General features: G+C 39.6%; 1 protein-coding gene across 1 annotated transcript; it reads right to left on the bottom strand.

Annotated features, from left to right (window-relative positions):
• Positions 1-10,280: 10,280 nt before the first annotated feature.
• On the bottom strand, positions 10,281-13,171 carry rhou.L (ras homolog family member U L homeolog). Its single transcript, NM_001094470.1, is given in 3 exon segments — positions 10,281-11,597; positions 11,726-11,784; positions 12,909-13,171. Coding segments are annotated over 3 exon segments (732 nt in total). The 5' UTR covers positions 13,129-13,171; the 3' UTR covers positions 10,281-11,144.
• Positions 13,172-24,073: the final 10,902 nt, after the last annotated feature.

Below are 24,073 nucleotides of genomic sequence, written 5' to 3'. Positions count from 1 at the left end.
ATAATAAAAACTGCCCCTAAGGATGTAATAATCTTTTTTGGTCCACATAATTACCCTTATTCTGTATAGTCAGGGTTTAAGCCCCCAGTAGACTAATAGTCCTTGAGATTCTCCAACTCACATTTAATGACCTTCAAGACAGAAGTACAGTAGCAATGGTGCAGACCACAGATATCCCTAAAGTGGCAGTTGTGCATTTTGTTGCTCTGACTTTTACAATTGTTGCAGAATACTTCTGAGTAAACTAAATGAGTTTCACAGAATGGGTATATAAAGTCAACTGGCTCTTTCCTGATGAAATTGTATTGCATTTGAAATATTTGCAATGAATGAAGCTTGTTGCACTGTTCCTGTAGGAACCTTATTTGTACAGCCATGGCTGTGAACTTTGGAGACTCAACACTCTCCGCACTATAACACCTTACATCCTTCTTTAGAATTTCAAGGCGTTCAAGATATTTTGATAGGATTCAAAGAACCGGCTTTCGCTGATGTTTGGTGTTTTGCTTAGTAACTCAAATATACCAGCTTCTCTTATCTGCACCCTTTGCAACTGTAAACCTTGTGTACAATCATATAAATTGTTTCACTGTTGTAAAGTAGTGGTTTATCAGAAGCAGTTCCAGTGATTTTACATCTGAAGGTGGAAAATTAACACAGCCCTGTCGCCAGAGGCCTCGGGACCAATGACACATAAATGTTTGCCATAGCCTTGGTTCTCCCAATAGGAACTGCACTGAACAAAAAGTTCAGGCACTTGCAATTAATTTGAAATGTGCTGTTTATGATAGACACTAGCGTTGTCAGGTGGAAGTGCGAAGTGGCTAACGCTAGCGCAAATTTGCCAGTGTGACGTCATTTCGTTACTTCGCCGATTTACGGCTGACTTGCTGGCGTAAATTCACTAGCGAAGTGGACCTACTCCAGCGCTACTTCAGACCCTTACGCCAGGCGAAGTTGCGCTATGGCGAAGGAACGTAACTACGCTAATTCACTAACTTGCGGATTTTCATGAATGTTAACTCTTGCGCCAGACTTGCCTTCGCCAACTGAGACCAGGTGAAGTGCAATAGAGTAGATAGGGCTTGCTTCAAAAAAAGTTGAAATTTTTTCTAAGTCTCAAAAAACGCTGGCGTCTTTTCCTTTTTTAAGGGTGATAGGCTGAAAAAGATCGTACATTTTTTTGGGGGTACCCTTCTTCCCCCCTACATTTCCTAACATATGGCACCTAAACTATACAGTGGGCACATTTATAGGGCAAAATAACAACTCTATTTTATTTTATGAAGCTTTCCCAGCTTGTGTAGTGTAATGTATTTGGTGCTACACATACGTCCATTGTACTTTAACTTGGCACCGTATGCAAATTAGGCATCGCTAGTGTAACTTCACTTTGCTTGACGAATTTACACTAGCGCAACTTCGCTACCGTTCGCCTCCCTGAGCGCAACTTTGCATTTTAGTGAATTTGCGTAGCGCTGGCGAAACTATGCCTGGCGAAGTGCGGCGGAGTGTGGCGAAGCTACCGCGGCGCAACCTCGGATCTTAGTGGATCTGCCCCTTGGATTGGCCAGAGGATCTCGCAGTGGGCATGGACAGTTCGGTGTAAAAATAAAAACTGAGTAAATAAATAGGCTGTGCAAAATAAAAAATGTTTCTTATATGGTTAGTTAACCAAAATGTATAAAGGCTGGAGTGACTGGATGTGTAAGAGAACAGAAAACTACTTCCCACTTAGTGATGCATTATTGCTACAAGAGTAGTTATGTAGATAATTTGGTACAGGTATGGGACCTGTTTTCCAGAATGCTGGACCTGAGGTTTTCTGGATAAGGGATCTTTATGTAATTTGGATCTTCATACCTTAAGTCTACTAGAAAATCATAAAAAAATCAAATAAACCTAACAGACTGGGGTTGCTTCCAATAAGGATTAATTATATCTTAGTTTGGACCAAGTACAAGGTACTGTTATTATTACAGAGAAAAAGGAAATCGTTTGTAAAAATTCAGATTATTGGGATAAAAAAGAGTCTATGGGAGACAGCCTTTCTGTAATTTGGAGCTTTCTGGATAGTGGGTTTCCAGATAACGGATCCCATACCTGTACGAAGTACTGATGCATTTTTAAATAACCATGCATTTTTAATTTTAGCAGGGGTAGTAGTAGATGCTTAAATAACATTATATAGGTGCCACATATATGTAACTTGCTTTAGTTGAACAATGTGTATTAATTGATAAGTTTAGTTATAAGTCAACTGAAATTCCCTCTGCAGTTCCAGCATCAAGTATGTTCTAGTTGCCTTTAAGCAGGATACGGACTATTGCATAAAATACTTATATAAACTCCATTAATCTTCATTCCAGAAGAGTAGCAGGTAAAGGGCACTTCAAACGTTTTAGAACCATTCTATGTATATGCTTGGGAAAGACTTGTACAAAACAGGAACGAATACAGTATATGATATATGGTATAATAATCAGTTGCAGGCTATAAAGCAGCAAAATATGAACTGCAATACTCCATCAATAACATAATAAAAGTTACTGTTAAGTAAACTTCACTTTCATGGGCCCCACAAATGGCATAAGTTTGTGCAGTTTGGTTTTTCTACCAAATTGGCTGACCATCCTGTATGAGGGAAACATGGGCAAAACAAACAGATTAGGGGAATCTAGCCAGCCATGTGTGGCTACATTGTACTCAGATTGCATTGGATGATTGTTTGTATGGCTTGGTAGGGTGTAGCACTGGGGACATTAATATTCATGTAGCTGTAGAGGAAATCGCACACCCACGACACCCGTCCAATATGGTAGTACCTGGTGCCCGGTGATGGAGGAATCGGCAAACCTCTAAAGTAGATACGAAAAAGCACACCGGCACACAGGATTTGAAGCTGCAGGGCGAGCCCTTGCAATTTTTTAATGCAGTGCAGGTGCAACGTTTCGGGGTCACGCCCCTTTGTCAAGCAAAGGGGTCACAAAGGGGCGTGACCCCGAAACGTTGCACCTGCACTGCATTAAAAAATTGCAAGGGCTCGCCCTGCAGCTTCAAATCCTGTGTGCCGGTGTGCTTTTTCGTATCGACATTAATATTCATGCTATGGTAAATCCTGAAGAACTTTTAACCGCTAAAAACAATTGCTTTGTGGACAATGATTAAATAATTAGTAATTAAGTCGCTACAATGACAGTACAATATTCATCACTGCTTCCAGCAAAGCATTTTGCCTTCCCCTAGAGCCGTCACTGCCAGGTAATTATATTATACTTTAATAATAAAACCTGGTGATGCTGGAGGTTCTGTCATTGCCTCCTCCCTAAAGCTATAGTCAGAGCAGAGGCAATTCCTAAAAGTTGCAGTCAGAGCAGATGCACTTTCTGAAAAAGGCTTGAGTGTGTGAGTCCTGAGACACAACCAGGGTGAGTTGCTGCTTCTCTCCTGCCAAAAAATAAGGCTTTGAAGGCAGACCTCAGATCCAAAGAGAGCAGCCTTTGTTTAACAGTAGCAGGAAGCTGAGAGTTGGTACAATAAGTTTCCTGTGCCTGGTGCAGCTGGTACTTGTTAGTTAACATGAGCAAGCTTGGCTAGATAAGAAGAGGTGAGACTCCAGTGGGAACTAGATAATTATTAATGTGTGATTGTTCAGTGCTATTCTGCATGGCTGCCATCAGCTGTAACATTGGAGGCCTCTTGTACAAACACAGAACCATACAAAAAATGTTGATGTTTAAGGCCCCACAGGGCCACAGCACACTGAGCATTGGCTTTGCTGCTTTCACCCTGTTTTTATTTTCAGTGCAGTGGAAGGAAGCAGATCTGCTTCTCTCAGCCTGCAAAAAAAATGCAGGCTGAGAGCAGAGGAGCCAACACCCATGTGCCCTGGTCCTTAGAGGTATATAATTTGTACACTGGTTTCCCTACTGTTCCTGTGCATCCTGGACACCTACATTCTATTTATCCAAAAGTATTAGTGATTTTCTCATTCCCTTCAAGTCTGGCTGAGATTCATTGAAGAGCAGCAGAAATGGCAATCACTTGCATATAAAGCATTTTGTCAAATTTATTGATCCACGGCTAGTCTGTAGCTCAATAAAATTGTCCAAAATCCTTAAATGCACTTAAGTGCCATTCCTGCCACCATTAAGATAATTTTCCATGCTGTTTTGACCTATGAAAAAATATTTCATCCTCTTCTGCATCTGAAGCCTTCTACAAGCCCTTGTGGAAACCCCTTACCCCAATTTGAAACACATATAAAAGTGTACTTTCTTTGCATATCAAATCCACAAGATTCAGATGTCTAGTTTAGCTTGATTTCAGGATATATTCATGTGCAATAACCTGTTTCATTTTAGCCCCAAGCTATCAGGGCAGGGACTTCTCAAGCTTCTTTTCAATATGGAGCTTGTGTTGTGCCTTCTTATCTATGCTTATTGCATTTGTTGTTTGCAGCTTTCCTTTTCTTGGTCTGTGCTTCTTGTAACATTAATGTTGGTGATAATGCTATGTGATATGCAGATATTTACATCTACTGAGCATGCTGCAACTTGACACCTGTCTAATGTACCTTTCAAATAATACTTGTCAAGGCTAATATCCAGGCCTTAAGGGCAAGTGAATTAAATCCTTTCACAACTATCTGAAGCAGGAATGTCAGATCTGCAACCCCTCAGCTGTTCTTGAATATATCTTTGAGCAAGGGTAATGTATCTCTATCTTATCTCATTGCTGGTGTTACACAGGTGATATTAAATGGTTAGGACAGTACAATACAATATAGAGTTCCATTTGTGGGATATATGGCTAAGAGCTTGCATCACACGCATATCCACACAGAGATGTATATGTATGAATATATTCATACATATACAGTATATTCATACATATACATATATTTATATAGTGCTATTTGTATAAACAGGAATGTACTTACACTACAGTAATAATAGAACATGATGGACAAATATTGTAATAAATGAAAATATACAAAGGTTAAGTAACATTAAAGGCTATTGTGATACTAAACTCTATAGTTAATATAGGTATGGGTATATAGAATTTTAATTAAAAGTAGGGAGGGGTGTGTGTAAGGATGCTGGGTTTTCATTTGGAGGGGTTGAACTTGATGGACTTTGTCTTTTTTCAACCCAATTTAACTATGTAACTAACTATGTAACTATGTTATAAGGGACACAGGAAGGAGAATGTCTTTGTCATGTACAGTAAAACTTAAAAAAAATCTAAGTGGGTGGATAGCTTCCAGGCACACATAGGAGGGTAATAAATGTTTCTGGGGCACTTGCCCATGAGTGGGCTGAGAGACTGAATTGCTTTTCTATTCTAGGTTTGGAACTATTCCCATACACAAGGCATCATAATTATTTTATAAAGCACCAGCAATGTATGCAGTACTTCACATATAATGATGATCTTCACCGAAAATTGACCTTACCTTACACTCACAATGTTCACAGGCAGAACTTGGTTGTGTCCCATTACCGTGTATTAATTTGTGTATGGCTGTAACAGGGATTGTTAACTAAGCAATTCTCCCCATTTATCAAAGTCCTCAGGGCAGGGAATTCCTGGCACAAAGTGTTCTTCTGAGAATTAGGGCTGGTCCAAGTGCGTCAAAATGATCTTTTCTCTCAGGATGAAGGCATCTTGCCAGCACAGCCATTACAGGATGTATAATGGCATTCATGGCTTGCCACCAGCATGCCCGGTCATATTCCAGTAGCCCTATGCTATTCTCTAGTGTACACCAATGGATCTTAAACTTAATTCATCCAATAAATTTAATAATTAAAGTCAACGCCCAAGCCTCACCCATTTGCAAAATCACTTCCGAAGTTACAGTTAGATGCACAGGTGTCTCTTACATTTGTTTTAAATTTGTCTGAAAAGTTGGATATCTTGCCCCAGAATTCTTCTTTATACTTTTGTTGGTACCCCTGCCTCAAACATTTTATTATACTTTGTTGCCTCTCTTGCCCCCAAAACGCTTATTTAACTTTTGTTAGATTTCTAACAACCAACCTAGTAGCTTAACTTTTGCCATATATATTTTCTTTATATGACATAGCTGTCTGACATGTGGATATACAGTACCTAAATTTTCCATGCCATGGGCCAATTATCCTCGATCTTTTGCAGCCAGATTATTATAAAACTGCAATGTCATCCAAATAGGTCTGTGCAGATCCTTGAGAGAACCATAACTGTCCAGCAAGCCTCCAGTTAGACAGCCCTAACCTAGACAATAGTTGCACATACCTTTCTAAAGAACTCCCTCACCACCAACACCATTCAGTGGGTAGCAGGCCTGGACTGGGAGTCAAAATAGGTCCTGCCATTTTAAGTACACAGATGCCCAAACAGCTCCCTACCAGCCCAAACAGCCCACTACCAGCCCACTATATGGTAACTTTCTATGGAAACATACAGCAGCCCCTCTGGCATTTGCCAGAACCCACAGATTGCCAGTCCGGGCCTGGTGGGTAGTGGTACTCAGGATGGAGAAGGGTAAGTAAAAAACAAAAGGGTCTCTCAAATTCTATTTTATGCTCCAAAATAAACAGGTAATTACATGAGAAGCACCAATGCTGAAAACAGAAAAATTAAGGTACACAGATTGGTGTGACATTCTGTGAAATCATCAATGGACTGTATTGAATTACACTGCCTGCCGACTCCCTGGATAAATATTTGCACTTAGCTGATTCGGAGTTGCTTATGTTTTTTTCCTGCACTTTGGTTCATATGTAGAATATGCATTATCAATAGATGCAATTATTATCTTTCCTTCCACAGTAGCATGTCTTTGCCCACTGCTCTTTATTTTTTGTTCTTTAAAGTTTCCCTTTGGAGTCTTCTATTGAAAATAATAATTGATGAATGTGTTGCTCAAGGCTGGACAGCAATCAGCCTCTACACTGGCAGCTAATGCCAGCGTAGGTTCTGATTTTCAGCCCCATGTAAGCCGTACTTTTTCAACTTTTTTTTGAAACTCTTACTGTTGGCAATGTCAACTTTGTGTTAAGTCTTCATTGTTCAATGGCTGTTACAGACCACAGCCTTCCTGGAAATTCCTGAGTGACCTTCACCCAGCGATAAATTTCCCAGTTGCTGTCGCCATCCTGTTATTATCAGCTGATTTTTTTTTTATTGGTTTAGCAAGGAGGGAGGGCTGAGACAAGCTGAGTTTCAATATACTTTAAATGCATTGATCCTACCGCCATGCTATCATATCACTGGCCGTGTACAGTTCTATTCAGCAGATTATAGCCTGTCACTTTCAAGCTTGGAAATGAGGTACTGAGGGCAAATTTAATCTACCTCACTGTTCTTTATTACACATGTGGTGCAGATAAGCCACAGAAAACGGCAGTAATGTCAACAGTCACTGTAGGAGATCATTTCCATAGGTTTATTGTTCCGTACTGCTCGGCAGCCATTTGTCATAAGGTACTTTCTTAGAGATTGGAATCAGACAGGTTAGCACAAGTTTAAACAAATATAGAAAAGAAAATACAGTTTTGATATCTGCCTGAAAATGCTGCTTTGTTGAGCAGTTTTATAAACGTAAGAGTTACAGAAATGTAAAAAAAAAGAAAAAGAAAAACCATGGCTAGATTTGTGTTTTGTATAGAGTAATAAAATTATATGGGTAAGTCTGAAATTTTTTCTCCCAAAGCAGAAGCTTTGTGTTTCTCTATAAACAAGGTCTTTGCTATGTAAGAGTAATGAAACACCAGGCAATTTGCAATTGTAGCTCCTATGGTGGGAAAAAAACCCCTATTAACTTAAAGTGAAACCACCTGAGAAGAAAAGTGCAGTTTTGGGCAGGCGAAAATGCTGGGTGCCATATTTCTGAGCTATGATCACCTTCCTAAAACTACACCCAGGTGCATTGAATACAAGTTAATGGAGCAGTTGGAGCATTTTGATCCTTACATGGATGCCCTTACAGAGCATTCAAGCCACTGTTATTGGGGTTCCTAATCGCTCTAGGACTTTCAGCCTGTAGTCTAATGGCCAACATAGTTTTTCTCTGCCAGTTGAATAATGCCAGAAAACTTCTGCACTATGGTCAGTTTTTTCAGGAACCAATGAACCGGTCTATATGTTTTTGTAGTGTGGGAGGAAACGTACGCAGACACAGTTGTGCAAATTTAAACATTTTTGGGTCCAAACAGTATCTAACAAGCAAGTATTTTCCAATTATGTCAATGACAAGAGCCACAAATGGGAGGGGCATCATGTTTACAGATAATCCTTACTTTTTGCATTTGGCCAATATGGAATGAAATCTAAATTGTACTTGCATATTAAATTTTGAGATAAAACAAAAATTTTATTATTTCTGAACAATAATTTTTAGAAGTCAGTCTTACTAAAACAGTTAGATTCAGCCCATCCCTAAAAATGTAGAATTTTGTAAAAAGGTATCATCATTTTGATAGGCAGACAGTAGGGGCCGCTTCCTTCCAACCCAGTCACGCTTTCTAAATTCTCCTTTTATCAGGTCATGCTAGCAATCTGACATGAGCCCAATACTTTTTCTGGAGGGGGAGAGGAATTATCTAGGAATTAGATGTATTATGTTGAATGCTTGGGACCTGGGGTTTTCCAGGAATTAGGATCACCACACTTAAATCTACTTTAAAAAAAACATAACGTAAAAATGAAAAAAGCCCAATAGTTTTGTCACTTATATAGAGATGCAACTTAGTACCGTCACATACAACATACTGTTTAATTATTACTCTATTGGAGATTACTTTTCAGTAATTTGGAGCTTTCTGGATATCAGGTTTCCAGATAAGAGGTCTCATACGGACAGTCTTTATTTATAATTTTTGGATCACAGCACTTGTCTCACAATTACCTTTTATCTTAAAGGCTCGTTTGCATTTACTGTACTGCCCACCACTCCCGACTGATCTGCTTTTAATTCAACTAGCAGCAAGAACTTGGCTGAGGAGCAAGTAATGCAATACTTATGAGAAATATGGATCTTTGATAAGACATTAGACATGTTGCTCACCAACCCCTTGGATGTTGCTCACAGTGGCCTCAAAGTTGGTGCTAATTTTTGAATTCTAGGCTTGGAGGTAAGTTCTGTTTGCATTAAAATCCTGTGTACTGCCAAAAAGAGCCTCCTGTAGGCTGACAGTCCAAATAGCAAACCACAGCCCTTATTTGGCACCCCAAATGCCTGTGTTGCTCCCCAACTCTTTTTATTTTTGAATGTGGCTCACAGGTAAAAAAAGGTTGGGGAACCCTGGACTAGAGCATAAATTTGATGGCAGTCAGAACGTTTTGGCGTCCACGCATAATCTCTTACAGAGTGGGAGAAAAACATCTGGCATTAATGTAAATCTGTTTGGAATGTATGTTTTACATTCAGCAATTTACATTAAAGTTGTTAGGAAGGTAAGTTTGGGCATTCTGTCACCTGCACTGGAGGAGATTAAGCATTGGTGACAAAACATCCCATCTTCCAGGGCATCAACCATTCAAGTCAATGTGAGCATTTTCTTTTTTTTTTTTGTTAATTTTTCAGCCAACTGAAAACAGGATATGTTTGTTTAGCCTGCAGCACAGATCATAGCTGTATGGGTATTTTGCCTACCAAACAATTTTATTTTTGTATATCAATTCCGCAATCAAGTTTTTATGCTAAGAAGTTTTTAATAAACGCAGTGGTTTAAACTAAGTTCTCACCTTGAGCTGTACACCTTGCTTGTGGAGCTGCCAGTTTTCAACTGACTAAATGCAGCAGTTCTTGGAAAAGATTGGTGTAGAAAGTGCATAGAAGATATGGTGTTCCATTCAGGGGGAAACTTTGGGCTTTTTACTAGAATGTACTATCTGACATATGATGTCATTGTTTGTCTCTATGGTCCTAATACAGAAGACCAGTTCTGAATACAGAACAAAATAAAGCAGCAGCAGCAGTGCCAGCCTGACCATCATACACAACAGTTCTTCATGCTTTCTCACTCTCTCTGACATCAACAAATGGAGAAGCCTTTAGATAAGCATCTAAAGCAACAATTGGCATACACAACATATACAACAGAACATACTTAACCCAGGGAGATGCAAACTCACCCTCCATTACGATTCTGCTAAAAACAGAATATAGGCCACACCCACTCATATCAGGAAGAATAGTGATACATTTACTAATGTAATTTACACAAACAGTGACATAAAAGAGCACCCTAGTCTTTTTTACCAGCAGAAAAGAAACAACACACAGATTAAATATTTTATCAATGTAATTTTATTTCCAAAACAAAATCACATTAAATCAAAGTGGTCTCCCAAGCAGCTGCTTATAAAGCAGATATAACTGGAGTATTATGTCATGGAGCCTGGACTGTGATGCAGAGGGAATCGGTTACACATAAAATTAAAATAATTGGGGGTTAGAAGCAACTGGGTGGACATCCCCCCTGCTTTCTTACTATAAACCCCTAGTTAAAGGGATGCTAGAAATTGTAGTTTACAAACAGATGTAGAACCTCAGTTTGGTTATCAGTAATAAAAAAAGGATATATAATCTTTTGTGTAGAGCCCTCCACAACACAGACACATGGCACCCACCAGTGTTAATATAATATCTTAAAATACTGCACGCTTCTAAAAATAGAAGCAGTATTGGAATAACATCCACCTCAGCTAAGAGACAGATTAAATAAACCAGCAAAATGTCTCCTTTTCTGATATGGAGCAAGGCCTCGACCTTTGTAATGACTAACAGCAGCAATCCCTGCCCAATGTTCACAAGAGCTGAAGGTGTATATTGCTTTTAGATTATGCATTTCCTGTTCCGATGTTTGGGAGGGAGCAATTGGTCCCACGAGCATATTTTATTCTTACAAGTGAAAAATATATAGAAAGTCTACAATTTGAATCTTGATCATGTTGGAAATAAAGTTTAACTGCTTCTCATGAAAAAAGAGATTTTGTCTATAAACTGGCAGCAAAAAAAGACTCCCCACTTCTCCTTCAATTTTGGCTTCCTGCAGAAAAAAATGGTTGTGTTGTTTAATTGCCAACACTTCAGCAGAAAGTCTGGCATATTGGTCTTCTGTGTGCATCATGAAGTATGGTTCTTACCCTCAGACACACACATACTTTTTCCACCATGCCTTTGAAAGAGTTTTCATCTTGTTGGCAGTGGCAGCCATTTTCCTCTCTCTCTGTCCCCTTAGATCTGAGTAGCGCAAACCAGAAATTATTGCTGTATCAAAGACTTCTTTAAGGTTCTTTTGGGTCAAAGCGGAGCACTCCACGTAGGCTACAGCACCAATCTTTTCAGCAAGAGCCCTAGCAGAAGAGTTAGACACAGGCTTCTCCTGGTACCGAGCAAGCTGAATGAGAACTTTGACATCTTCACGGAGGTCACACTGAGTCCCAATTAGCACAACTGGCACATTGGGACAGTGACTCTGTATCTCTGTTATCCATTTTTCAGAGATATTCTGGAAGGAGGATGGGCTGACAACACTGAAGCAAAGAATCACAACATCTGTCTTTGGATAACAGAAATGGCGTAGCTTGTCAAACTCATCCTGAAGAGAGAAGCAAAGAAGGCAAATTAGATTCTTTTAAAGGTATGCAAACAAAGTTAAAAAAAACCTTAAGGAAGACAATGAAATGATAGCAATATGGAAGAGTTTATGCAGGCCTAGATTCATACCTGTCCTGCTGTATCACAGAGCTGAAGTTTCACAGGAGTATTTTCGACCTGCACCAGGGCTGCAGAAAAAAAGAAAGAAAAAGTTAGTTCAGCTCCTCTCTTACAGCAACATGATATTGTTTAACAGAAATGTAAATATATCCTATTTTCAGTCAGTCCATAATATATCATCTAGTGTGTAAGGTGCTTCCTGATCTGGAGACTGAAATGGCTCTCTACAGAGTTAATATTTACCACCACAGCGGAGCCAATGAAGGAAAAAATATCACTATTTGTTTTCCATAGAACGGATTCAAAGGGGAGGAGAAAGCGGAGAACAATCGAGCTTTGATCTCTGCATTAACTGTTTGAAAGCAACAAGTCTTTGAGCTAAAGGACAGCTCTCAACCCAGCAATGTCTTTTTAATTTATCATTTATAAAATCGCTAAAGGCCAGCTACGAACATTTGCAAAACAAAACAAGTTGGCAGTCAGGTTAGGGTTTAACTGTCTTCAAAGTATGGCTGTAAGCTCCCAAAGACTTCCAAGAAGCTAGTGAGTTGTAGTTCAACACTGGTGACAAATATCAGTCTATGGGGGTTAGAAGCACATAGCACAAATCAAAAGCTACAGAAAGCACCATCACTCAATATATAAGGGACGGTTACATAATGAATACGGATTATGCACAGGATAAGGAACACTGCCCCTCGGCTATACACAAACGCCTGTCTGTGCGACTGTAGCACAATGACGCACTCACTAAGGCAAAGGCCAGGGTTGGTAGAAAGTAATTCCCGTATTTAGTTAAATAGTTACAGATGTCTGGGGGAGCTTAACCCTTGTAAAGTCAGAAGGAGTACAAAGCAGGGGTGTAACTAGAGAGAAGGCAAAGCCTATGACTTGTGGGGGGCCCAGGAATGTATTGTACTGGAGAATACATAGAGACATAGACATTGTAGCTGTTATTACATGTGGTCAGACGGTGATATAAAATAATGCGCAGACAGGGACAGAAGAGAAGCGCACGGCTCATTGTAGTTCCATAAAGAAAAGCCAAGGGATGTTGCGCCCCCCACTAACAGCAATGCTTAAACCCACCCGGGGAATTCTGGGAATTGCAGCCAGGGACGCAGGTGGGACACCCACGAAGCAAACCATTGAGGTGGGGGTGTGCGGGGCACGCGGAAAGACAGAAACCTACCTGAGAAATCATCGAAAGCCGTAGGGATGTAGCGGGTCGGGTAGCCGTTAGTAGTGTAACTCACTAGAAGGCTGGTCTTGCCAACCGCCCCATCTCCGAGCAGCACGCATTTCAGGATCCGCTCCTGGCCGCAGGACGCTGCCACTGGTTTGGGCTTGTGGGGTGGCACAGGGGGTGCAAAGTGGGAAGTGTAATCCACGGAAAGTTCTTGAGGGGGCATGTCTTCATCAGATGGGAGCCGTCTGCATTAACCAAGGGAGATCTGTAACGTTTCCTGCTCAGAGGTGAAGTCACTTCTTTAAATCCGCAGAACCCCCCTCCTCTCCACACAAGGCACAACCCTGCTGGGAAGCGCAGAGAATAGGGATGGGGGCGGGACCAATTAGGACTGAGGGGTGGGTTTTCCCGTTATGGGACTCGGGGAATAGAGTTGGGAGTTCTCCGCCCATTACACAAATGTAAAATCCCCTTGCAGGACGCTAGAACTGTAGGAATGAATTGCGCTGGAGTCCCCGCCCCCTGCCTTAGCCACCTCCCTCGTACGAGTAGACATCTTTCCTGACACGTCCGGGCGAGAGATATACGCAGGCAAAGTAAACACACCTCCTGGCAAGCGAGTGGAAGTATGGCTGCAGCGTCCCTCTCTTGTACAGCAGTGCCCCCCGGCAAAGCATCAGGGGAGAGGCGCATGGATGGGGCGGGCCTTCCCTCTGCACAACTTTCTGTCAGGCTGAAGTGCAGGGTGTTGAGTATGGGCAAGATCCATAGAACCAGGCGCCCTGGAGTAACACTGAGAATTGTTGGAATGATTTTATGTAGTGTGAACCCAGGCGTGTGACAGGAAAGGCCGTGGAAACATACCCAAGAACCATTGGTTTGAAACAGAAAAGTCAATAAACCAAGTGACCTATGGCATCTTATGTTGCAATTTCATGAGCTGCTCGTACGTTGTTGTGTTTCTTTAATCTGAATTGATAAAGGATTCTGTCTTGATTTGTGCATTTGTGATGTGGGTAGCAGCTGCTTCAGGGTCACACAGTCAGTTTGCTTGGCACAGCAAGCAGTCTAATATAGTCTAATATAGTGCTTAAGTTGGCCATAGACGCTCGAGAATCCTCCAACGATCGGACTTCCCATCTCCCGACCTGCCACTAACCATTCCGATCAAATCAAGTACAAAAGAACAGATCAGCCGATGTTCTGCCCCTGACAGCAATTGTATGAAAGTTATGTTCGACTAGTGACATTCTCCCTCTGAAAATCGTACGATTGGCAATACATACAGAGAAATTACCCGCAGCCGACAGAAATCTTTTAACCTGTCCAATCGACCAAACGACTCAGTGGGACGAAAAATGTCGGGACTCGCCACACACGGTCCAAATATCGTAAGAATCGAGGATTTGTACGATCGGATCTTTGCATCTATGGCCAGCTATATAAAGATAAAGACTTAAATCCTTCCCTGTAGAGGGGTTTTAACTTCCACAAACCCATTATCCAGAAAGCTCCTACAACAGGAATGCCGTTCCCCATAGTATCTTGTTTAAAGAAGCAATTTATATTTATTTATTTTTAGTGAGTTTTAATATTCTTGGTAATAGCAAGACAGAACTTTCATGCTGATGGCAAAACTATAATCACTTTGAAAGGACTTTTTTTAGAGGTATACTGGTACAATTCCAGTATTTAAGCAGTACTATCCCCCGAATCCAATATCCTGGTATAGCACAAGAGCTATAGAAACATACAAGCCCCATTGGAGCATACGTTTGCCACAAGCACCAGTAGAAAAGAAGGGGCAATAAACTGACTTCTGGTGTGCCACAGGTTCAGACTGGGATTCAAAATAGGCCTTGGCATTTTTACTACACAGAGACACAAACAACTTCCTACCTGCACAATAAAAAGCATGGCACCTGGGCCTGCAGGCACTGTGAATAGTTGTGTGATACTGTGTCCTAAAGTTGGCACTGTTGAAATAAGTGGAAGCTGTAGTCTTAAAGGAGAAGGAAAGGAAAAAAACTATACCTTTCTCCTTTAATTGTACTCCCCCAGACCTCCTGAAACTCTATTCTAAAAATGCTCATATGTCAGTCAAATCTTGTAAAATCGATGTCCTTGTTCGCATATATAGCCAGGCAGGCGCCATATTAGTAAGGTTGCGACGGCTACTTCTTTCTTCTTAATGCGCATGCGCCCCAAAATAAAACAGTTTACCCCGGAGCGCGACGCCCCAAGGACATGCGCACTACAAATAAATTATGCCTATGCGCATCAAGCCGAGCGGAAGATGGCTTTGAAAAGAGCGACGTCACACAATGCAGTCTAAGGAGAGCATTGCTGCTTACACATCAGACCAGGGAAGAAAATTTGCAAACTCTCAGTAAGTTCTATGCGCAAAAGACTTTTGTTAGAAGGCTATTTAAGTATACCCTTTCCTTCTCCTTTAAAGGAAAACCATACCCACAAACAATGTAGGTCTCTATAATATATTGAATAAAACAGATCATCTGTAAAACCCTGCTTCATGTACATGAATCATTTTCATAAAAATATACATTTTTAATAGTAGGTGTCATCCTAAATAGAAAACTGCCATTTTAAGAACAAAGGGCCACCCCCTGGGATCCTACGATTCATGGTGCACCCAAATAAACCAAGGACACACATACATGTTAGGTCATATGATCAAATTAATGGACAACATTCTGTCTTTTGCTTCCACGCTTCTTCCTATTACAGTTAGAGCTGTGTTATTTCTGGTCAGGTGATCTCTGAGGCAGCACAGAGAATATCATAAAATGGTGGCTCAAGGGAAAATATGTAAAAGGGCAATATTTACTGATATCTATATTCCAGGTTGGTAATAGGCCACTTAATATGATATAAACTATCTGATGTTAAATATTAATTTTGGGGGTAGTTTTCCTTTGGTGCTCAGTATAGAAAGATGCAATGTGGAAAAGCTCAATTTACAATCATTCAGTATAAAAGCTCCCATACCTATACTGTAGTGCTACCGTTTAAACTGAAAGGGATGTAGATCTGAAAACTGTCACTTTATTTTGCCATTAAATAGCAAATCAGTAGGTTTAGTGTATGGATGTTCCACCTGAGCATTTTCAGCTGCTATTGAATGACAGTTTCAGCTGAAGGACTGTCTAGGCATGCTGGGAGTTGTAGTGTGACAATAGCTGAACGGCTACAGTCGTCACACCCCATTCTAGATCCTGTGGATCCTCCTTTCAGAACTGACAGTGAGCAATGATACTTATAAGCCCTCACATTTCAAGCAACAAGCATGAGCTTGCCTAGCTGTCACTCTGGTATAGTTAGTTCACCATATGAGTTGTGTTCCCCTCAGGTAACAGATGATGTCATCTCCCTTGTATGTTATCCACATACATGCCCACACACCGCCTTCATCCACTGACACACAGCAGGATAAATCATCATGGCTGTTTGCAGTCTCTGTAAGGTCTGCAGTATGCTGCTACTAATTATATAATGGGTTGTGCGGCGGTTCAGTGGCTGGCTTGCAGTACTGAGGTCCTGGGTTCAGTTGAGTGGTGTAACTACAGAGGAGCAGACCCTGCGGCTGCAGGAGGGCTCAGGAGGTATAGGGGCCCCATGAGGCCCTAATTCAAAATATGTAATTTTAATAAATATTGGTAAAACTGGGCAACCTCTAGACATTTTGGGGCCTGATATATAATTTTCTGTGGGGCCCGGTAATATTTAGTTACACCACTGGTTCAGTTGTAACCTGGGTGCTGTCTCCAAGGAATTTCTATGTTAGACCTTGTGTGGGTTTACTCCCACATTCCAGCCATAGCCTTCTTAAAGCAAAATATATCCACATGCCTCTGTTTTAACCCTTGAATATGGAAGTCATGGGTGAAGGCAATCAAATTACTCCTTTATTTTCCCTTTGGCCACCTATGCAACAAGAACCTGCTGGTTTATTAGCACAAATATATTCAGAGCCATTACTTCTAACAGCCTATTTCACTCTTGTTAGATCTCATTAGTGCAATATACTGGAGGGGAAGGACTTGGAGAGCAGGAAATACAGGGAGGTTCATTGGTTCCTAATGTGACTGACCCTAATGTATGTGTGTCGGTTGTATGAATATCATAGGGAACTGAAAATAAAAACTCCACCAAGGGAAGGACTGGTGAATAATAAACATTATCTGCATACATGTCATGGTTGATTATTGTATTTATATAGCATCACAAATATATGAAGTGCTTTACGACATGAAAACACAAATAAGGTTGCAGTTATAAATGAAGAATGAGAATAAATATACTCAGTACACAGCTTTAATAAGCTAAATGCCCCAAACAGCTTACAATATATAACTGAGGATGATAATAATATTAATATGTAATTATTCCAGTATTTTATAAACTCTGGGCCTGTACCTCCAGGGGGCTGCCACTTAAATTTAATGGTGGATATATATGGAACAATACTATCTGAATATTTCTTGGGACCGGTTTGCATTGCTGTTTGGATACTACTGTACTGTGACATCATGTTCATATAGGTATTTATTGATTTAGAAAGCTCTCTATGCCTTTTCTTGCCACAAAATGACAGACCTAAGGGTTACTTTTAAAGATAGGCAGAGTGCATTGGAAAAGGTTGGGCATTTTCATGAATTTTTTAATTCATGTTTAACATATTTCTGTTTTCTTATGAAGCCAGTACATAGCAGCCACTGACAATTTTCTTTACAAACACAAATAGCTTCTAAGATTATGGGTTTCAGCAAGGGATCTCTGTAGGTTAAACATCCACAGGGATAGTGTTTGGTGTGCCATATGCTGCCCATGAGTGACAAGGGTGCCTGTGCTTACCAAAAAGCTGAAGTTCTGGGGGTAAATGCAGGTGAGTTTTTTTGCAACTGAACTGATCATATTGCATTTGCTAAATTTGCACATTCCTAAATAAGCAGTTTCATCTTGAGAAGTATAAGAAAAACATAATTAAACCTATTTGTGAATAATAATTTTTATTGTATATTTTAGTAGTAGGGCTCAGCCCTGAATTCTCTCACATAGTTTGCAGTACTCTGCTTCCAAATGGAGTATATTGGATAGTGTCAAAATAAAATCAAACCACAGAGCAGAAATGTACTTTACTCCTGTTTCACTGGAGTACCCAGTGGATCTCAGTACACCACATTAAATGGCGCAATATAGGAAGCTCTATGCCTCTGCTACTTTAAGAAACACAGCCTCGCCCTATTAGATTGTTATATGCTATGAAATATTATTTCTGGGCTCACTAAATGCAATTCGATCCCTGTTTCTGCATCATGGGTGGGATATATCTCTCTTCTGCATTCTATGTTAACCCCAGAGGTGTGAAATTTACCACTTGAGCATTCCACCCCTTGCTGCCTGCTGACTGTACATCTGTCCCATCTGACCAAGCAGCTGTCAGTCTGTCCCTGGATTCTTAAGGCAGCCATAGAAGTCACAAGTCCCCTCGCCCACCCAGGTGGACAGTTGTGCACTCGGATGAATCCTTTGCTATTTTTAACAATTTAGGTTTAGGGTTTTATTTAAGAAGAATTTATAAAGCATAATTAATAAGAAGCTACTATATTGTATATTTAAATCAGATTTTGGGGTATGGTCAGAAAATATCCTTAGTAAAATTACAGCACCTATATTAATACATTATATAAGCATTGTTACTCTTTTTTATTGATTTATTTATTTATTTAGGAAGACCAAAATCCAGCCCTAGAGCTATCAGTGAGCTACAATTTTAAGTATTTTATTGTTATTTTAAGTTGTGTTCACAAAGCCCTACTTAAGACCTCCACCATAAAAACAGGACGTTTACAATTTCTCTTAGGGTAAGGACACACTGGACGATTTGTCGCCAACGTTTTTAAAAAGTAAATCGCGGCGACAAGACGATCCACAGCGACTATTGGCACAGAGCGATTTGTATCCCATTACTCTGTGCGGTACGTGCTCCACCCAAACCGGAAACGGTTTGTGCTTCCCGCTGTAACCTGGCGTCTTTACGTGATTGCGTTCTTGCGTCATTGCGTTCGCATTGTAATTTGAATACAATTGCTGCTACTTATCTGTATGTGTGTGCGTGTCTAGGAGATTTCAGTGCTTTTCTAAGTACATGCTATTTCTGATAAATCGCTCGGAAAAGGGTCTCAGTGCGTTTTGGAGCTACAGGCGATTCACAAACGCACTGTGGGCACAGGAGCTGGCGTCTTTCATTTGGTTTTGTTCAGAGACAAAACGAGCGATATGTCGCCGCGATTTGCTTTTTAAAAACGTTGGCGACAAATCGTCCAGTGTGTCCCTACCCTTAGAAGCAACGGCCACCACAATGCAGAAAATTCATCCAACAGAAAATAGGAATCTAACTACTTGGGGACAACTCTGTTTACATTAGCTTCAGCCAAGATATGCATGCAAGATATGCTAATCCTCTCACATGTTCTATTTCACATCAAGACACTAATTGGAGTTTGAGAGGTTATCTCCTGTAGACTACCGAACAGAGCAAGTTCCCATTTTGACACCCAGGAGAAAACAGAATTCAAAGAACAAAAGAATGCACCACATGTGTTTGTTAGGATCAAGGTTGGCATTGCAATGCAGTCATGCTGTTTGTTTATTTAATAGGTGCCTAGGTTAAAGAAAGTACCTGGCAAACATAGTAGTACTAAATAACACATTCTATTTTAAGAACATAAGCCAAATATATTGAGGACTGCCAATTTGTTAGGAAACCCGTTACCTTTAAAAGAAAAAAAAAACATTCTTAATTGCAAATGCATCTGTGGGTCCCAGGTTAATGATTACACTGACTATTGATTCTTAAAACAATATGTTATAGGTCTATAGATTTTCTTGTTAAATAAAACAAGACTACCCTGCTACATACCGTAGTTCCATAATTAATTTGGGTTGACAACTCCATGAAGTTCAACCCCTCCAAATGATCCTCCAGTGCATATGCCCATACCTATAATATGTGATATATATATATATGCATCAGCATCTAGTTACTATGTGTATTTTTTTCTGATTTGCACCCAGGTATACGCCCTTGTTGGTGTGTGCTTGAGCCTTTTTGTGTATATAAAACAGAAGAGCAGAGGAGGATCTGGTGCCAAAATGAGAGGACAAACAAAAAATGAATGTAGTAGAACAGCAAAAGGCATAAATAAAGGCATAAGGGAAATACTGAACATATATAAAACGATATGATTGGCCAGTAACTGAGCAATCGGATCTATGGCTTATTTTACCACCCATATGATATATCTAATCTTGCTGATCAGACCCCAAGCAAAACATCACGCAGAGCCTGAGCATATCATGACCATCCACAAACTGCCTTCACAAGCCAATACAGCTGACCAGATATTCCACTAAAAACAATAAACATACATAGGTCGATGATCTGCCTGAAGAAATTGTCAGGCTGCACTGTATATTGGCTCCTGTGTTATTCACCTTGTCAGCAGTAGTACAATATCATCCAGATCTGACAATATTTGTATTCAGGTACTATGGCAGAATTGAACCTAATGGGTCCAGTCATTTTTATCACAATGTAGCTGTATTGTATTGTGCTGATTGACATAAAAAAGTCAGCCACATAACATTGCCTACTCAAGAGGCATTCAAACAGACTCATAATGGCCTGCCAGAGGATCATTTGGTGGACCCCAATTTAGGACAATTCCAACCAAACCTTTCTTATACTCACCATAGACTTATACATGCACAAGTATATTTTGTGACAGAAGGCCCTAATTGTTGTGCTCTCTGGTGGGTCCACCTCTAGGAAGCCCAGTTTGATGCTGATTCAAAATAATCATTTTTTATTTGACGATTTCAGGAGCAAAAGAAACATTTGCCTTAGAGAGAACAAAATAACAATGCATAATGCAAAATGTCAACAAAGTGTAAAACACACACTCTGTGGCACAGATATGGATATACCACTGACAGCTCTGAATGTAATGTAGATGAATGAGAAACCTGGGGATATCTGTTAATTGCATTTTAAAAAGTTATGCAGTATTTCATACGCTTGGAATTTGAGTTGATTCTTTAAAGGGGAGGGAGTGCATTTTCCATTGCCAGAGGGGAAGCCGACAGAAAAGTTGTAGTTTACTTCAATATACGTGTGGATAAAGTCTCTGGCGCCATCTTGTGGAGATTCTAGGGCAACTTTCATAGACACATGTGCAGTTTCTTAACACTGCTGTCTGATTTGAGGTCACATGTGCACAGATTGCACAAGGACTTCATACACATCTACTATGCCCATTGAGAAACTAAACATGTGGCAACCCATGAAGAAACAGTGTCTTGGGATTTTTGGCTATGTGAACATGAAATACTTTTACTTATATAACATATTGGGTCATTAGGAGTACAAATTGGTACAACTTGCTTTTACAGTCGGTTCTGCGGTTCTTATTGAGAACCTTTCAAATGTACCTGTCAATTAACTAACCTAAGGAACCAAATAGCAATATTATCGTTACAATAAATGAATACCCACCTTCATTTTTAGAGATACTTATCCATAACCAACTGGTACTTTTCATTTAGAATATCTAATATACCCACTTCACTCTCAGTGCGTGAGCCAGTAAGCAATGTCATGTTCATTTGCCATGGGCAATAGCATTCCTTTAAATGCAGGAGGAAAAATAAGATGTTGTAGCATTATATGACTACAGGTATGGGACCTGTTATCCAGACTGCTCGGGACCTGGGGGTTTCCAGATAACGGATCTTTCTGTAATTTGGATCTTCATACCTTAAGTCTACTAAAATATCGTGTAAACATTAAATAAACCCAATAGGCTGGTTTTGCTTCCAATAAGGATTAATTATATCTTAGTTTGGATCAAGTACAAGGTACTGTTTTATTATTACAGAGATATGTGGATTATTTGGATAAAATGAAGTCTATGGGAGATGGGCTATCTGTAATTCGGAGCTTTCAGGGTAATGGGTTTCCAGATAACGGATCCCATACCTGTACTTGGATTGGTAGACTAAACTATGGTTTGAACAACAGTATATGTTTTCATGTAAGGACTGTAGAATGTGATTGGGTGCCAATTATCATGATTGCTATTTCCACCTGGAGCACCATATAATCCAGAAATCTATTTTTTATATTTACTGACTGAATCAAATAACAATGGGAGGGGTGTGTTATGTACATGGAGTTGGAGTTGTTAGATTTAGACTATACCAATAACATGTTATGTTCTTTGCATTTATATTAGAATGATGACCATTGCTCTGGTTCTCTTCTTATATATTTATTTTTCTATATTACAGATTTTATAACAGAGTAGTGAGATTTTAAGTACTTGTGACTTCAAGTATTTATTGGTTTAGCTGTCTTAAACTTAGCTTGGGTACCACTAAAATTACACCAAGTGAAGTTTTATAAAATTTTCCATACCTGCATGGTGGCCCAAGGATCCCAAATGATGTCAATGTACTATGGATGCCTGTCAGATGGGTTTGAAGACTTCATATGCCTGTGTGCTAAGTTGTCTTGTGCATAGTGCTTGTGGGCAGTCTTCATTCTACTCTGATTGCAACAATAGAAAGCTGGCCTTACAATGCATGGCCCCTCTCATGGAATTCGTCTGTTTGGCCAGTGGGCCAGTTTGTAAGATATCATACAAGGACAGCCTATGTATGGCCAACTTTTGGAGCACAATCTGGTGCTCTGTCAGAAGGTATTTTTTTTCACCATATACTTATTTTACCTTTTTCAGCCAAGTGCTACTTCCCAGACTGGAGTCATTTAGACTGCTTCTTTATGATGAGTGCAGTTGCCAATAATTGGAATACAGGCAAAAAAAATTAATTTATTAAACAATGCCGGTGAGTAAATCCTACCTAACTAGTAGCTGATCCAGTGAATGGTAAAAACCCATGTTCCGCTGTTTTCAGTTTGCCTTAGAAAGGTAAAAAATTCTTTAGTAATGTAGTATTAGCATCAATAGCCTCGTCCTTCTCTTTTTGAAATAATCTTATGTATCTGCCAGAAATACTGCTTCAGGCAGATGTACTGGTGAATAAGGCATTAGAGAGTTTAGTACAGGTGAGGGATCTGTTATCTAGAATGCTCTGGACCTGGGGCTTTCCGAATAAGGGTCTTTCCGTAATTTGGATTTGCATACTTTAAGACAACTAAAAAATTATTTGAACATTAAATAAACCCAATAGGATTGTTTTGCCACCAGTAAAGAATAATTATATCCTAGTTGGGTTCAAATACAAGGTACTGTTTCATTATTACAAAGAAAAAGGAAATAATTTGTCTGTGTGAGATTACCTTCCTGTAATTTGGAGTTTTCTGGATAACAAGTGTCCAGATAACAGATCCTATAGCTGTATATGATATATATATATATATATATATATATATATATATATATATATATATATATATATATATATATATATATATATATATATAATGTTCAAAGACATCCCCCCCTTTAAGTGCCTTCTTCTTAAAGACCATCCATACCATGTATAAATTAAGTAGATTTTCTCAAATTAACTAATTATTATATCCCTTTTCATTACTGGAGATCAAAACTGAGGCATATTCTAAGTGGAGTCTTGCTAGTGCTTCCTATCTATACTGTATATCCCTTTTAATACACCATTTTACTGTCTGGCATTGCTTGCTACAGCTAAATATATAATATACCCATAGGTCCCTTTTCAAGGATAATATTACATTATTCTAATTAATGGTATACATTTCCAGAATATTTTTGTATCCCAAGGGAATAATCTTACATTTATCAAGACTAAATCTCATTTGCTATTTAGCAGCCCAGTCTACCAGTTTGTCAAGATCCCCCCTACAAGCATGACATATACTGGATGGAATTAACTGTTCTGCATAATTTGGTGTCATTGACAAACACAGACAAAGTGGCTTCTCTAAGTAATTGATGAACAAATGAAAGAAAATTGGAACCTGCACAGAACTCTGCATTACACCAATTAGAGCCCTACTACTATAATTGGAGAATGAATCACTGACATCCACTCTAATCATGCTAAATGCTAAATGTACATAAATCATTCAGCCAGTTCTCTAC

The sequence above is a fragment of the Xenopus laevis genome, chromosome 8L (assembly GCF_017654675.1).
Source record: "Xenopus laevis strain J_2021 chromosome 8L, Xenopus_laevis_v10.1, whole genome shotgun sequence".
Lineage (NCBI taxonomy): Eukaryota > Metazoa > Chordata > Amphibia > Anura > Pipidae > Xenopus > Xenopus laevis.
This window is presented reverse-complemented; position numbering and strand designations above follow the sequence as displayed.